The following is a 16,769-nucleotide window of genomic DNA, read 5'->3' as shown; positions in this document are numbered from 1 at the left end:
CTCTCCTTCTGTTCCTTAGAGTTGCCTCTCATTATGTTCCTTCTGTTGTCATAGAAGCGGTTGAACTTCTTCGTGATCATCGCTAGCTCCTCATCTCCAAGAGCATCCACTTGTTCTTTTGTGACAGAAACTAGAGATGATAAAGCAAAACCAAACTGTGAGATGTTAGCAAAATCAGAATTGTAACTTGACTGGCCATCTCCCGAAACCAAGGCTATAATCTGAGAGTTTGACAGATTCTCATATTTGGCTATAGTCTCATTGTCAATCTCGATTGATCAAACATTGCTATACAACTCATCCACAATGAGAGTCTCATAGTTGGGGGACTCAATGATAGCAGCGACTTTTACCTGCCAAACCTTGCAACCTAGACTATAAAGCAATTTTATAGCTCTCTCATGATCATCATAGGGAAGTCTACCGTTCGCTCTCATCTTGTTCATGATCCCCTGAAACCTTCTAAACATGGACTCTATACACTCACTAGGTAATTGTTTAAAGTTCTCATACTCTCTTCGGTATGTGTCGAACAACCTAGCCTTGACCTGTGTAGTTTCGTCATGGAAGTTTTGCAATCGTGTCCAAATAGCATAAGCAGTAGTAAGATCAGAGACACGGTCAAACTCAGGATGACTCAAACTAGAGAAGAGAATGTTTCTCGCCTTGCTATTAGCTTCAAACTCATCAACTTGAGCTTGGCTAATATGAACATCGAGAACCACAACTTGAGCGCTCTGAATTATGCTCCACATTGCAGACCCTTGGCTTTCAAGGTAGGATCTCATGCGAGTTTTCCATTAGGCATAATCAGAACCATCGAAATACGGAACTTGCTTCCTCGTTCCATTGTCGCCTTCTTGGATCGCAAAGCCGATAAAGGTGTGGTGACAAGACCAGGATCTGATACCAATTGAAGGACCGGAATGACGATTAGGGGGGGGGGGGGTTGAATAGGAGCCTTTAAAAATTCTTCGACAAGAATAAGACCTATATCCAATTCAAACCCAACACACCTCAGGAACAAATCATAACTAAGCGCAACACCATGCACAGCAGAAAAAACATGAAAGTGCGCTCACAGCGAACAACGAAAGTTCTTCGACCAGTACTAAACGTAATATTAAGCTCTGATACCAATCGAAAGACCAGAACAACGACTAGAGGGGGGTGAACGTGAGCCTTTAAAAATTATTCAATAAGAATGAAGCATAGTCCAATTCGAACCCACCGCACCTCAAGAATGAATCATAACTAAGCGCAACACCATGCACAACAGAAACAACACGAAAGTGCACTCATGGCGAACAACGTAAGTTCTCTGACCAGTACTGATGAATAGTACATCCGACCAGTACTGGTGAATAGTAACTTTGACCATTGCTGGCGAACAGTAGCTCCGACCAGTACTAATAAATAATAACTATACCCAGTACTGATGACCAGTGATTCTGACCAGATCAACAGTAACTCTGATCAGTAGTGATGAACAATAATTCTAACTAAATACTGATAAACAGTGATTCCAACCAGATAAACAGTACCCGACCAATTCTACAACCTACAAGAAAGTTCAAAAAAGTTCACAGATATTCAGGATATGAGCTGGAAGTTTCGAACTAATAGCAGAACTGAAAAACAGCATCTCAGAACTTAAAATCTAAACTAAAAAATAACCAAACATGATCCAAACCCAGTGAAAATTTTAGCCAAAGCTTCTCACGTACATAGTAAATCTTTATCCAAAAGATCTCAAAGAGATCAAGAATTCACCCCCGAATTCGTGGATTTAACCAAAATTACACAGATGGGAAAATTTTAGAGAAAAACAACTGAAAGGTGTTCGTGTGAGGAAATCGTTTGAAATCACTGTAGATGTTCTCACACATGTCTTAGCAACATTTTGCCCCCAACAAAATCGCTCGAAATCTCTGCCAAAAATGAAGAATGAAAAATCAACCAAATCTTCAAGAACAAGAGATTAAAAGGGGGAGATCAACATCATCATAAATTTGCTAAACAACTGATGAATTGAAATAAGAACATAGTAAGATTCATAGATACATGGTTTAAAAGCTGCCCTTCATCCTCCCGCTTTTGATGAGATTAAGTTTAGAGCTATGAACCCTAACTTCTCTTTAAAACTCTAACCAAGCCTAAGAAATATTCAAATGAAAATAGGTCCCGGAGAGATTAGTCTGCACCAGACCTCTGCCATATATATAGGCAATTGGATAATTCTCAAAATGCACCTAAAGACTAATACATAGACATTATCCCCAAAAGGCAAAATGGTCCAACTCTTTTGGTGCCTATTGAATGGACTCGGCATTTTCACAACCCTGCTTTGTCTCCACGCAAGCTTCGTGATGATGCCATATATCCTCTGACTCCGTCTCCGGTTTTGAGGAGAAACCAACATGCTCCTCCAAACATGACTCCTCGATATCGACACGTGTCCAACCTCCGTCATGATATTTGATGTCTTTGTACTCCTGCTACCGGACTGCCTCTTGACTTGCCATCACCTTTCTGCTTTGACTTAGTCAACGCCATCTTCAACACCTTTTCTTTCCACCATATTTTCTTACATCCTCCATGTGAGCGATGTGGATCGTCCATAACTCCACCCAGCCTCGCACGGTCTGTCAGCACCAAGCCTCCACTTGTCCTTTACCGCCTTGCTGTTGACTGCCATGTCGTATCCATACACCTATACATCATGAGCCAAGAAATATGTCTCTCCGCCATCCTTTATTTTCACTCTCGATTAGCCATAAACATAATAAAACATAATTGAAATATGATATGCAAACTGAAAGCTCTAAATCAATAATTCTATCAATCACTCGTCATCAACAACACAATTCTCCTTTGTGTTCTCATTTTCTAACACCATACCTTTGCGATGATATTCTTCAACTCGAGCTCTTTTGTGATGGTATTTTCATATTTTTTTCATTATTCGATGATACCAATTTGTAAAACCGTGAGAGAAAAATAGGATTTCCTTGAGATGGTTCGAAGTTTACGCTCTATTTGGAATACCAAAGTTTCACATAATGCATGAGAAATACCGTCCTTATAGGAATTAGAAAAATTCATATGCCCCTAAGGAGGTTTAGGGCTGCGGAGAAACTTGGAACTTATTGAAGCTAGAAACGTTTTTAGTCTGTAATAATCATCAATTTTACCTTATTCACCAATTAATCACCTCGGTCTTCAGTAGCGATACTTACTGACTGTAGTGTTGATAATCCAAAATAATTGATGTAAATTTTATCTTATTCACCAATATCATCGAGAAAGCAACTTTCAAAAATAAGTTTTTCATGAGGTGTGTTTTTTAGGCGCAAGCTGACAAGCACACGATATTAACATGGTGTACTTGTATCTACGCCAGCAGGGCACGTGGCCCACTTGCCAAGCTCTGAGAAGGACGGTTTTGGTTCCCTCTCTGCAAACAAGGACCCACACGTCAGGGGTAGGGACACCCCAGGATCCAGATGCCAACGGTCAAGTGCCCGCCAAGCGATCCCAACGGTTACCTTCGCAGCGAACTGCTTTCTATTTTCCCTTCCAACACCACGCTCGGCTCCATCCTTCCATTCCTCTGCTTCCACACCACCCAAACCCCGAGAGCACGAGACATCTCCAAGCATCAAGCCATCAGCATGAGCAGCGCGGCCGAGACGAACACCGGCGGCGCGGCGGCAGTGGTGGTGGTGGAGCGCGTGGTGACAGTGGAGTACCTGGAGCAGTCCATGTCGCGGGACCTGCTCGGCAAGTTCCCGGACCCCTCCGCCTTCGACTTCGACTACTCCCAGAGCGGCATCTGGTCACCGCTCAGCAAGCTCCCCCGCGCGTCCCCGATGCCGGCCTCCTCGGCCGACTTCCTCATCGCCAACCCGAAGCGCAAGGCGAGGGCCGGCGGCTGCTGGCTCAAGGACTCCGCCGGAGCTGGCGGGAGGTCGAGGCGGCGGCGCCGGAGGCTGCGGCGGGACGGGTCGTTCCTCGACCTCCACGAGACGGGCAGGACCAAGCTCGACTTCTCGCCGCGCGCGCCGTCGCCTTCCCCCGCGAAGGTAGTTGCTACTCGCATTTGATCCATAGCTTAATTGAGCTTTGCTGAATCTTCGTTGAGTCATGAGGTTTCCGCTGGCTGGGTGGGTGGTTCAGGAGGGGTGGAGGAGGGTGATGAAGGCGGCGATCCGGAAGTTCAAGGCGCGGCAGCGGCGATCCCGGCCTGCTCCCCTGCTCCAGATGGTCCTCCCCATGGTGTGAATGATCGATCAATCGATCGGGCTCACGATTTGCTTATACTTGTTTGATTTGTTCAGTCGCATTCTTTAGATTTGATTTGGACGCTGTTGCACGCCCAGCTTGTGCAATAAGAAACAGCTCCTTTGTTGTATCCATATAATGATCTTGCTGGACAGTGGAATTTGGGACGCTTTTCCTTCGGTTTCCAAGGCAATCATGTTGGTTTTTCAATTATAACGGCAGGGGCGAAGCTACATATAGCTTAAGTGATGAACTAGTATCAAGGTGAAGAAAATTTTTACTAAAAATATACTTATATCGATCATATAAATTTGTGTATGTTATCAGATGTATAATAAATAGCATCAAGATTATTTTGGCTCATGCTTCACCCCGGTAACGGGAGTACCACCCAAAGATGCAGCACTAGGCCACTAGCTTAAGAGCTCGGAGCAAATTCAAACACGAAGATGAAGTCAGTTACTCCGTATTTCATTCTTACTGATCATATTCATACAACAGTTTAATAGCATGTTAACATTTTTTCCGAGGAAAAGAAAGGTAATGTGAGTTCTTTGCAATCTGGAGGTGCCAAATTTATTTCTACTCCCAGTTTCGTTTTTCTTCTTGGAACGAAGTACTACTCCCAATTTCAGAACTCTTGTTGAGCAGCCTTCTTTGCAGTAGTTGTAGTCTTGTAGACGATCCCAATCCCTTTAGATGGACGAAAGTTCCCTGTGAATGTTAGTGCACCGGGAGCCCATGGAAGATCGAACAATGTATCGGGCTTCCGCGTCACCGATGAGCCATGGATAAAATCCAGGTCATACACCAGTTGGGCTCGAAGCCTGTCCGAAAGGAGATCCTACGAGGTAGTTACACCATTACGTGAAATAATTTTTAGTGGGCTGTGTGTTAGTGACCCAGTGTAGTTACATAACTCCTCCTGTAGAAGAGGTGGTAGTGGATGGCCCAGTTCAGGCCTCAGGGTGAGTCAGTAGAGCAGCCGCGCCCGCGCCTTCTGCACCGGCCGCCGCTGTCGCCATCGACCTTGCCTTCGCAGCCACTTCTCCTTCTCAACCCCTCTTTTCTTCTATGGGAGACTGAGGCAACCATGTTCTTGGTCCTTCCTTTTTTCCGTTTGCAAGCGATCCGTCACGGTTTTAGTAGCAATCTTAAACCCGTATTCTACTCGGCATCGGATCAGCGATTCAGCGTCTATAAATATATCGTGCACCGTAACCAAAACAAACCGGCAGTTCAACCCCGAAGAACTTAGGTCAACTTGCGAGCCCTCGATCAAGACGGCAGCACAGAATATGGCTTCCAATGGCGCCGACGCACCGGGCGCGGAGACGGCGCTGACGGGCGCAGCGAGGCAATGCATATGCTCGCCCACGACGCACCCGGGGTCCTTTCGGTGCCGGCTCCACCGCGGCGGCGGCGGCATGCAGAGGCCGGCCTCGTGCCAGCAGTTCGGCCCCCCCGGCGCGCCGGGCTCCCGATCGCTCTGCTCCGTCCACTTGCGCAGGGCCGCGTCAAAGCAGCGGTTGGCGCATCACACCACCGTCGGCGGCGGCGGCGGCATGTCGAGGTCGGCTTCGGAGCAGCAGTTCCTGCCCTCCGCCGGCGTGCCAAGATTGGCGTCGTGGCAAGATCTCGCTCAAAAGAAGTGACCAAGGAAAGGACCGAGAGGAGAGATCCCTGTGTTTTGGCTCCATTAACTGAAATTACCATTGTAAATTGGGAGATGAAAATCTGTTGCAACCCTGGCCCAACTATTTTACGATTTATGACTTTGTGTCGTCAATATTTGATTCTGTAGTATAGCCATACGTTAAGCAAAGCTTCAGAGCATGTAACATATGCACCTGATGGGTTATACGTGAGTTTGATGAATGCAGTGCTCCGTGCTAGCTTCTGGGGTTCTGGACAGCCTCGATTCATTACAGGTCCTGTTGCCGTTGTAGTAGGAGAAAGCAAATCGAGAGACTCTAAACCATCACCGATGATAATTCGAGGGTTCGAGATGAGCAATAAACTAGTACTAGCTGTGGGATCCAGGAGGAAACAAAGGCACAGCAAACACGCGCTTATCTAGGGACCCTAGACCAAAGCACCAGCTCCCCTACCTAATGCCAGTACAGTACAGTTGCATACTTGCATGCAAGCGGCTTCAATAATCTAATGCGTCGCCAGTATTTTAGTCTTAACCTCTGAACTCATGGGGATCTAGCCATGAGTTCTCTTGTCCTCTTGTACTGCTGCGCTAGCATATTCCGTGGAAGCTGGAAGCTACAATCTAGTGCAGTTCTCTTGTCCTCCAAAAGAGAGCAAGGTACGTAGCAGGACCGCTATTTACCAAACAGCCTGTCCTCCTTTACGCTGGCATTATGATCATCTTAGACTTAAACAGCCTGTAGCGAAAACGAGCTGATTAAACTACATAAAAGGCATTGGCTTTTCGCCAGAGATTGAACCAACATGTGAAAAGAAACAGGGTGAAGTTCAGGCACAACACGATGAAGTTCAGGCACAACGCGATGATTCTTCTTCTCTGGCTGAAACTGATGTTCCCAGCAGGAAGAACTACATACTCTCCTGAGCCTTTGCTGCTAAGAAACTAGACGTGCTACGAAGCCTAAGTTCCATCCATCTTAGTGATCTTACCCTCTCCATGCAGATGCATAGCAGCTAGCCTTAACAGTGTGCTGCAGAGCTAGCAAATACCCATCCACTGAGCGCTTGCAAAGGAATGAAGCTGTGACTGTGAGCTTTTCTGAAAAGGGCACAAGGGAGCAGCCCGAATTAGTACTACCACAAGAATAGAGCTGCTAGTACTTCTAAGTGCACTTTTAGCAAAAGTGAAAAGCAAACAGCATGAAGTTGCGAACTTGCAAACCTAGCGTCTATGTTGCATGATACGCTGAAATATCAACAAAAATGGAAAGAAAAAAGGAGCACCGAGATAAATTTCAACCATAAAAGAACAGAACCTGCCTGGTCATTACTTTCTGCATCCTATTTCCGGGACTCCACCAGTATATAGACTGGCTTGCCATTGAGCTTGTAGAGATCCTGCGCATAAAAATTGCAACCCCAGTTAGGAGATATCAAATAGTACTGCAGATGCTAGTTTAAAAAATGTGCAGCTCATTCACTGGTTTTGTTGGGGTTAACAGACAATGGCCATCTGATCAATAGGAGAACTATATTGTCGTGTGTGATGTAAAATAAGCTAAGCTGTTGTTGTCATCCTGTAAGAACGGAGCCTTGACTACACACCTATCTGTCACTGAAAGTTGCAAGTTACAGCCTACAGACGGTTTGGAGTTAGAAACTTAGAATTATCCTAATTTTACTGGTCAAAGAGGAAACATTATCAGCATGTAACTCTTTTTATATTTTTTTATTCATTTAACCTCAGTCATGTAGGAAGAGGATAAGTAGAAAATTTACTTGTTTCACCTTCGCCTTGAACGCCTATCATGGTCTATAAGAGGTTTCGTCCATTTAGAGAGAGAGATGGAATACTTCCTCAATTTCATTTAGCGTAGTAAAGTGCATGTAAAGAATATATATGCAGATCTTAAGAAAAAATAATACCTTAAACTTGGGAAGCCCAATGAGGCATGCACATTCAACCACCTCAGCTCCAGCACGTTCTGGAAATGCAAATAGTAGCGAAAAGCCACTTTCTTTTTCTTAACTCATGATATAACGAAGAATACAGTATGTAAACACCAGAACAGACGCTGGTTTAATATTGTAAAGATCAATGGCATGCAATAGCGTAAACAAGATTTTGAAATTTGAAAAAGGAATAAAAGGAAAAGAAAGATAGTTGAAAACTTAAAACCCAGTGGCGGTCCTTGATTGTTGACTCTGTAAGACATGAGTGCTCAATTCTTATCCACAAACTTGTTGCATCAAAAATCAAGATTGTGCACCCAGTCTCATCAAAACTATGCCTATAGGCAATTAGCTACCCCATAGGACGTATCATTCAGACGATATTTTGTCCTATGAATAAACAGTTTGTCCCGCTTAAGGACAAACTTCGATTATAGTCAAAAGAACATGATGCCCCTCCACTCTACATGTCATCACTAAGTTGTTGATATGCTTGTGAGCACCACATGAGACTCAATGCACCATTTTTACGCAACAATCCCTGAATTGGTACGCAACATATAACTTCAGTCGTCCTTTTTCTTATAATTTGGTTTCTTTATCATCTTTATCTTGTTACTTCTTTCTTTTTAACGTTTCTTATTCTGGGATCTGAAAACTATTTGTGAAAAGATTTTTTTATTGATTGCAGGTTTTCCTCATAATTTGAAAATCATATGTTTCAAATGTTGGAACTTTATTGTTTGAAAAATTTTACGGTGGTCTCAAAGGAACTTGAGCTATCTATTTTTTAGATCGGATGGTCTAGATTGATTAGAATACTACATATTATTTAGAGATAGTATGCGTAGTATATGAGAGAAGTATATGTAGTATAAGGGTATTTTTAGGAAAAAAGAAATAGTATGGTAGTTATATCGTGCAAATTCATAGGTTTAATGTTTAGACTGGCATGAATGCTGATTATTTGGTTGAACAATTATTTGGGGATTAGGTATAAAAAAAGATTGCAGTGCCCTTCAATGGTATGGTGGGTAAATATTAACATTATTGTCGTAATTACAGAAATATCTAATCACGTGAACGGTCAAATTAAATTTATACTACCTCCTGCCTACAGGTAGTATGAACCACCGCAAAAGAGCTCTATTATTTTCTTCTTTAGAAACCGATACTGTAACGAAAAATAAATTTGTAGCTGATGCAGACCAAAAGACATAGATTGCTTAATTGCTATGCACTGTTGGTTTGTTGTAATACCAAACTAATATACTCCACAAACTCAGCAAGGCATAGACCATATGTACGAGTAGCATATTTACATTGCACCTAAGGAGCAAACGGGGAAAAGTTCCATTGGTGTAGGTATGTTAGAGCAAATAAAAATGAACACAACTGTAGTATTTTGAGCGCTGCTATTATATTGGTATCAGATGACGAACATCAACAACGAAGATATTTGCGACTTCTATTCAAATTCTGTTTTTGATGCCACTTGCATTGCATATTTAGAGCACTATTTTTAATGAGCAATAATGCAACGTTGATGGATTTCATTCCCATGTATATCATATTAAAACATAACATGTAAGAAGATACAAACCAAGAAGTCTTATAGCAGCAGAAAGGGTTCCACCAGTTGCAACCAAATCATCAACAACTACGACATGCTCGCCCGGTTCAATAGCTCCGACATGCATCTCCAAACAATCCGTCCCATACTCAAGTACATAAGCCTCAGAAATTACCTCACCTATAATGTTGTAAAAGCAGATATTAGCACATCTTGAAACTGTAACAAAACCACACTCTACAGTGAAGCTAGCTATAATTTTCCTTTGGAGATGGCAGTTCTGCATATGAACAAGCCCGTGGTATGATTGTATAGTACATAACATATGCTGGTATTATCAGACTTCACAGTGAAATAAAATCTACAACTTCACATTAATTCCATAACTGTTTCAATGATAATTCGTGGTGCCTTCTTTTTTAAGTTGGCTCGTTAAGTTTTTTCATGGGCTAATATATTCAATAAGCAATAGCTCTTCAACTCCGTTAACACTACTCTGGTAAGCAAACTTGCGTAAAAGTGAATATGCCTACTGAGTACATTCTTCGCATTTGCAGTGACCTAATATCTTAATTTCGTTCTGTATTTACTTATTTAATCACATCACCTGGGAGCTTCTTTGGTTTACGCAACGGTATGAACTTTGCTCCGATGGCTAGCGCGATGGCTGGGCCAAAGATGAATCCTCTAGCTTCAATACCTATCAAAATGTGAAGAATTCACCAAATAACACAGTTAGAGAGACGTCCATGAAGTTAGACTTGAGCATGATTATGGCTATGAAAAAAGAAGCTTCAACATCTGTCATGCACGTGATCAAAAGAGTAACTCGATAGCACTATAACACAGTGAACCGGTGCTAGCTGTAACTAAAAAAACAACGAGAAGTAGCATACAATGCTAACAAAGCAATGGGTGCAAAAATAACTCAAAGTGAGGTCGTCCTAGCTAAATAATGCTGGCAAAGAAATGCCATGACACAGAACAAGCAATGAAGCTAATTAATCCTTCGAGCGAACACCAAAAGTCCAACGGAAGTATTGCTGTACTCTGCAGCCAGGACAACAGGATATCACTGTGCACATGCAGCCCCGCGCTGAACCCATGGGAGCACGACCACCACTCTTGCGTTTGAGAACAAGCCGAACCGACGCTGCATGTGCAGGACTGCAGCCGTCCGATCAGGATACCGGCCGCACCGCACCCCGCCCCACCCACCCCACAGCACCGGTCCCCGCCCCGGCACACGAGCTGAGTTCCACTCGCACTGTCACTACCAATGGGAGCTGAGCTGAGCTGAGCTCAGAGAGCTCCATCGATCGATCCATCCCCCCAATCATCAGCCGTCTACATGCCCTCCGATCCGGGCATTGAGTGCAAGGGATTCCGCTGGACCACCGCGGCAATAAAACCCGGCGCGGCCGTAAGCCAAAGCACACGCCCGCACGAGCAGACGATCATTGCTAGCTTCTCATCTTTATTGCCCAAGGCCAGAATACCAGGTAGTAGTGATGACGACACACATGTTTGTAGTAGTGTGGCATCAACATTGAACTTACCTAGTACTCCTACCAAACTGCTGTACCGCCGCCGCCGCCGCTGTTGCAGTGTTTCTGGGAGTTTTGATTTGTTGAAAATAACAAACGGGAGCACGTAGATTGGAGGAAGAAAGAGAGAGAGAGAGAAAGTTGTTGTAGGTGGTGGTGATGACCTGATTCACAACGAAAGACAAAGCCGGGGGGTGGGGGAGGGGGCACAAAAGGAGCACGGAAGATCTGCCCCAAAGATATTACGGAATCTCAGAACACCACCGCACAGCGCCGCCCCCTAGCGGTAGGAACTTACGCCAGCACCGAGCGCGCGGCGGCAGGCAGGAGCACTAAAGAAAGAGAGGCGAAAGGCCGGCACTGCAGGAGGGGCCGCGGTCTCGAGTGCGGCCGTGCGCGTGCGCGTGCGCGTGCGCGTGCGCGTGCGGTGGACGTGTGCGCGGCCGCTCATGATGATGAATTGATGACTGGCCGGTGGTGAATTAGTTTACCTGCGACGGCCGCGATGCCCATGCCGCGGTAGCGCTCGACGAACATGTCCACGGCGTCCTTGAACACGCCCGGCCGCAGCAGCAGCTCCGTGATGTCGTTGAACATGATCCCTGCATGCGTGCGTCGGCAGCGAGAATGGACAATAAGCTCGTGCGCGCGCGCGGGCAGGCGTGGGCTTAGTCTATTGAACGACTACGTTTGAGACGGGCGGGCGGACCTGGCTTGGGGAAGTGGGGGACGACGCGGATGGCATCCGAGATGCCCTGGAGGCGCGGGTCCACGGCACCACGGCCGTTCTCCTTCGCCGCCGTCGCCGCGGCCGGCGCGTCCTCCTCCATGTTGTTGCCGCCGTTGTTGTTGCTCTCCTGCTTCCCCATGCGACACGAGCTAATCATCACTCCTCCAACACAAGAGTACTGGCTCTTAGTCTTCTTCCCTCCTGCCTGCTCGCTCGTTCGCTCGATCCTCGATTCCTCAGCTTCTTCTTCTCCAGCTATCGCTTTTAGCGGCAGCTGGGAGCCTATAAATAAAATGGGAGCCTATAAATAAACACAGGATGCGAAGACTAGGTAGAGACGCGCGGTGGCCGTAGCAGCAAGGTGTTTGAGAGAAAGAGAGGGGTAGTTTTTTTTATCTTTATCATCCATGGAAACCGGCTGCCGGGACCACCTTTGGTCTGTGCTGTCTGCTGTGTGTGCAGAGAGACGGCAAGTCCAGCTTCACTCACCTCACTGGCTCACTCCCTCTCAATTTGTTTCTCTCTGCTCTCCGTGTCAGCGAAGGAGATTTTCCTGCAGTTACTACTTCGTCTAGCTTGGCGTGGCCGCCGCCGGTGCGTCGAAATCTGAGGCCAGATTTTGCCAGCAGCTAGGCCCGTACGGCCAGTACAGCAGCTACTAGCCGGCTGGGACATCTTTTACCAGAAATAGTTTGCTTGCTCTGTTTGTCAAGGGCCGGGGGTGAGGCCAGCCAGCAAGCGAGGATCCAATGCTCGGTCACTGCGAGCGGCGGTTACAGATGCTAATTTTAGGGCTTCATTTTTTCTCCTTCCTTCTTTTTCTGTCCTTTCTCACTTCATCTTCTTCTCTTCTTATCCAAAAATTATGAAGAATTTTAGGCACTCTAAAGTGTTTCCGGGGATAGAGGGCTCAAGTCCCCCTAACCCCCTTCCAAGTTAAATTTGCCCTTGCCTGCGACCCTACATGTGTGGCTCCTCCTTTTCACATCGATGACTTATCACTCGTGTCACGTCGGGTGGTTGGGGTACGGGGTGCACCGTGTGTGTCGTTTGATCGTTAATGTCTTGTGTTGGTAATCTCTACTAGCGTGTTCACGGATGAAGAAATTGCTTCATCGGTTCATCCTCTTTAGAGAAACCTTCACTTGCATCAGTTCGAACCGGAGTCACAAACTACTACTCCCTCCGATTACAAATGTAGGTCGTTTTTGATTTGTGCACAAGGATTAAGAAAGTAGATCAAATGATCTTGTTGTCCTTTATTTATTATATATTGGAAAAGATAACTCATTCATTTGTGAGAGTGATAGCATTTATTAAACAAGGGCAAGACGAGAACAAAAGAGAAAAAAATGTATAGAAGTTCGAGAATGACTTATATTTAGAGAATAGTCGAGGAGGCTAAAATGACCTATATTTGCAACCATGGAGTAGATAGTAGCCGCACTGACGTAGTGGATTTGGCAGCCCCAGCATCGCCCCCCCCCTCTCAAATCATCATGCGATTCCCCACTTCATGCACCATGAGCGCGAGGGGATGGCAGGAATGGCAAGCGCAAGGTGTGTGGTGTGAGCGAATGGGCTGACCACACGGGACTCCACAGGGGAAGGAGCCAGGGAGGGGAGGCGCAGAGGATGGTGGGGCAGACAGAGCTTTTGACCTATAGAGGATTTTTGGGTCAGTGAGCCGTAGCGTATCCATGGGTAGTGAGATCTCGAATATTGCAGTGGGCCTACCCTACTGCTTGCTCCGCATCCACTGTGTCGTGTAACGTGACCCTTCCCATTTGGTTGGCCTGCCACCTGCGCACCTTGAGGGCTTGGACCCAGCTCGGGTTAGGCCATACATTGAGCCAGCTAGTCATAGTGTTGGTCCAGTGATCCGATCACAATTAAATTGGGATTCGCACGGATGGTTAGGCCATATGGTCATGCTAATGTAAGTAGGAAGTTTGAGGCCATTGTGGTACATCAAGGCAAAGATTTGTTGCCGGGCACAGTTTTGGAGTAGTAACGACATGGTTACTTTGTTGCGAAACATTGCCACGCCAATGCTAGGCATGCCACAATTTCTTATACCTTTGCTTGATTCCCTTACGAAACCATGGCTTGCAATTCAACACTTGTGCCCCCACCTTTTATAGATTGGTACCTTTGACAAACCTTGCCAATGTGTTGTAGGACCCTAAGTTTTAGGAATGAGAGATCGGTAACAAATGCTATGACAACTGGCCACTAAGGCAATGGGGCGGTGAGTGGCGACTAGTGGTAGCACGCCAATGTAGCTATGAAGAATCAATCGGTCATTTCATGCGATGTCCTTGAGGTGCAAAAATTCTCGTGTGCCGGGGAAGATAGAGAAGCACATAAGTCCCTAATACTTACTACAAGTTGCCACTGCTGTTGGAAGAACATATCCAACATAACTTCTTGTTGGAAACTTTGGTAACCAAATAAAGTGGTGGATTTTTAGATCTAAGCTAAGGTCTGAAGGTTTGGTGAAAGGCGCACTCAACCTAGGGAGCAAAACCCTGCTATTAATTATCATATATCTTTTCGGGTATAGTGCCACTCTATTTATAGGTCGCACCCAGTCATTCCCTTTTACAATGTACCATAATACCCTTCAACTGCTACATTCCTGACATATTCGTGGGCAATACAGTATTATCTCTAAGCACACCTATTCTATTTACAATAATGCCCTTCTCGGTCTTCAACTATTAGCGAATGTCCTCCCCTTCGCCTGAGCTCACAATGGACTGCAGTCGATGGCACTTTCGGTGCTCCCACGGTCAATCTCCTCACGGTATCATGTGATAGCCTTCGCCTAGCCTCCGAAGGTTCGCCGAGTGCTTCTCCCGCGATGAAACCTCTAGCGCCCCTTCGGTCAATTCGCTCGCGAAGCCCAATGAAAGCCCTTGGTGAACTTTCGAAGGCCCCACATTGGCTTCATCGATCCCAGCACCAACACACTCCTTGGCGGTGACAAGCATCCACAAAGCACCTTCGGCAGATCCGAAGGGTTCCTGCAACATGACAAATCCAAGACAACTGTAATCTTTGTCAATAAACAGTGGTCGCGGAGGACTCCGCTACAGCATCCGAAGGGGCACGTGAGACCATCCCCCAATAGCAGCCCCCATTGGCGAGGCTCTTCTTCGATGGGCCAAACCCGTGAACCAGATGATAGCACCGAATGTCGTCCCCTTCAGCCTGTCAAAGGACTCACGCCCTATGGTTTACCCTCAACCAAGAAGCCTCCCTTGCACGCCCGAAGGGTCTATTCTACTACTCATAGTGGATTTTCTGGCAAAGTGGTTCAAATCTCAAGGTGCCAGTTTTTTTATTCTTGTCTTAATTGCCATTATTGAGACGATTTTGATCTCAAAGAGAATTTTGATTTCCATAAAAGAGGTGGTTTGGGTCTTGAACCAACATTTTAATTGCCATAAAGGAGATGGTTTTGATCCCGGACTACCGTCTTGTCAACTATCAGCAGAATTTTTACCGATATATATATGACCCCGTGGGTAATTTTCACCGTGCCCTCTTTTGCTTCAAACTTGCGTGCACAACTTTTCACGCCCTACACGAAGGCATGCTTAACCCTTCGGATCCATGACCCTTCGGGACAAAATCCAGATAATCTAACCCTATGGCTTGAAAGAGCAAGTCTGGTAAGCCGAAAACATACTGGATTGGGAAGTTGAAGGTAGATGAAGAAGTTTTGGTTGGTTTAAGTAGAGGAAGCCTAATAAGTGACATGTCGAAGGTCAGGCTTCCCAAAGATCAGGAGACTCCAGAACCAGCAGATGATGAGACAATTGTCTTTGCAGATTATTTCATAGCTAGACTTTACCTACCATGCTATGAGATGGTGGTGAAGGTCCTTAAATTTTTTAAGATTTTTCTCCATCAACTAACGCCAAACGTCATCCTTCGGCTCAATCTCTTTGCCTGGGTAGTGAAGTCAGAAGGAGCGAGGGCATCGGCAAGGGCCTTTGTTACCGCCCATCAATTTCACCATCAACGAAGCTTGTCTGTTGACAACTTGCAATCCGAAGATAACTATGGCTGCGCAAACTTTACCTACCAAGGAGGTCTGGCCACACCTGCTGTAGCTTATAAGAACAAGTGGCTGAAGGATTGGACGCAGTGGTGGTTCTACCATAAGGTAGAGTACAAGGAGTACCTTGTGTCGAAGTGCCAGGAGCTCAAGGTAAACCACACCCTAGACGTGGTGATGAAGGACGCTCAACGGGAGGCCTTCAAAGCGTTCACAAGGTGTGCAAAGCATCTGACCACATGCGATCTTATCGATGAGTTCCTAGACACAGGCATCTGGCTACTCAGTGAAGGGTGGGTCGTCACATCGTTCGCGCTGAAAAGACCTGGAGGACTTTGCCATCCCCAGTTTGATTTCATGGGAAAACCTAGTATGTACCTTGTCCTGCCTTTCCCTAGCCTTCGCTTTTTTACTTTTCCTTATTCGCTTGTGCTTTGCGATAGCCATAATAGTTGGCAAGGTAGAAGCCGAAGTCCTGCTTCTTCTAGGAAAATTCACAGGGGCCAAATCCAAAGCTTGCGCTGAGCAAGCCCTCAGTCGTCGGCTCAACTGGATGATCTTTGAGGCATTAGCTATGGAACCAGGCCAGAAATTGCTAGCTAATCGACTGGATGCATTGAAGAGGCTGGTTATGCCAAAGGGAAAGGAAAAAGGAAGGACGTAAATCCTTCGTGTCGTGGGATTAAAAAGGCTAAAAATTGGTGTCCTGAAGAAGGTTGCTCGCCCTGATGAGAGTCTCACTGGCAATGTCAAAGGCGATGAGGGCCTCGGGGGTCTCGACGCCATCTTAACGACACACCTTCGGCAAGCACCCCCGAAGGACGCACCAGAGTTGGTCATCGTCTATGCAAAATGTCCCGCAAACGCTGGGCCAATTACCTTCCCCCCCCCCTCTCCACTTTGAGCGACATAGACGAAGATGAAGACACTTTTCTAGAGTTACAGGTTGTTGGT

At 45.9% G+C, this 16,769-nt stretch overlaps 3 protein-coding genes across 4 annotated transcripts; 2 read left to right on the top strand and 1 right to left on the bottom strand.

Moving 5' to 3' along the window:
- Positions 1–3,523: 3,523 nt before the first annotated feature.
- On the top strand, positions 3,524–4,546 carry LOC133889196 (uncharacterized). Its single transcript, XM_062329674.1, has 2 exons — positions 3,524–4,085; positions 4,180–4,546. The coding sequence occupies exons 1-2, from the start codon at positions 3,675–3,677 to the stop codon at positions 4,282–4,284; spliced, it is 516 nt and encodes a 171-aa protein (XP_062185658.1). The 5' UTR covers positions 3,524–3,674; the 3' UTR covers positions 4,285–4,546.
- Positions 4,547–5,155: 609 nt separating this feature from the next.
- On the top strand, positions 5,156–5,976 carry LOC133889723 (uncharacterized). Its single transcript, XM_062330181.1, has one exon. The coding sequence runs from the start codon at positions 5,583–5,585 to the stop codon at positions 5,937–5,939; it is 357 nt and encodes a 118-aa protein (XP_062186165.1). The 5' UTR covers positions 5,156–5,582; the 3' UTR covers positions 5,940–5,976.
- A 734-nt stretch (positions 5,977–6,710) lies between these two features.
- LOC133889665 (adenine phosphoribosyltransferase 2-like) lies at positions 6,711–12,055 on the bottom strand. Of its 2 annotated transcripts, none has more exons than XM_062330114.1 (7): positions 11,726–12,055; positions 11,508–11,618; positions 10,077–10,169; positions 9,500–9,649; positions 7,870–7,928; positions 7,260–7,341; positions 6,711–7,042 (listed from the first exon to the last, which is right to left on the bottom strand). In XM_062330114.1, the coding sequence occupies exons 1-6, from the start codon at positions 11,901–11,903 to the stop codon at positions 7,285–7,287; spliced, it is 648 nt and encodes a 215-aa protein (XP_062186098.1). In that variant the 5' UTR covers positions 11,904–12,055; the 3' UTR covers positions 6,711–7,042; positions 7,260–7,284. The 2 variants fall into 2 exon arrangements, with proteins under 2 accessions (XP_062186098.1, XP_062186097.1); XM_062330113.1 differs by having other exon boundaries at positions 7,264–7,341.
- Between the last annotated feature and the right edge of the window lie 4,714 nt (positions 12,056–16,769).

This window comes from Phragmites australis, chromosome 13, assembly GCF_958298935.1.
Source record: "Phragmites australis chromosome 13, lpPhrAust1.1, whole genome shotgun sequence".
NCBI classification, from domain to species: Eukaryota; Viridiplantae; Streptophyta; class Magnoliopsida; order Poales; family Poaceae; genus Phragmites; species Phragmites australis.
The sequence above is the reverse complement of the archived record's forward strand: the minus strand, read 5'-3'. Positions and strand labels throughout refer to the sequence as shown.

What these genes read in the sequence shown, in the direction of transcription:
- LOC133889196 (XM_062329674.1), top strand. Translation starts at nt 3,675, where the DNA reads ATGAGCAGCGCGGCCGAGACGAACACCGGCGGCGCGGCGGCAGTGGTG. An exon ending in CGTCGCCTTCCCCCGCGAAG is followed by an intron (nt 4,086 to 4,179) that starts GTAGTTGCTACT and finishes TGGGTGGTTCAG; the next exon opens with GAGGGGTGGAGGAGGGTGAT.
- LOC133889723 (XM_062330181.1), top strand. Translation starts at nt 5,583, where the DNA reads ATGGCTTCCAATGGCGCCGACGCACCGGGCGCGGAGACGGCGCTGACG.
- LOC133889665 (XM_062330114.1), bottom strand. Translation starts at nt 11,903, where the DNA reads ATGATTAGCTCGTGTCGCATGGGGAAGCAGGAGAGCAACAACAACGGC. An exon ending in TAAACCAAAGAAGCTCCCAG is followed by an intron (nt 9,650 to 10,076) that starts GTGATGTGATTA and finishes ACAACATTATAG; the next exon opens with GTGAGGTAATTTCTGAGGCT. An exon ending in TGCTGCTATAAGACTTCTTG is followed by an intron (nt 7,929 to 9,499) that starts GTTTGTATCTTC and finishes TTGCATTTCCAG; the next exon opens with AACGTGCTGGAGCTGAGGTG.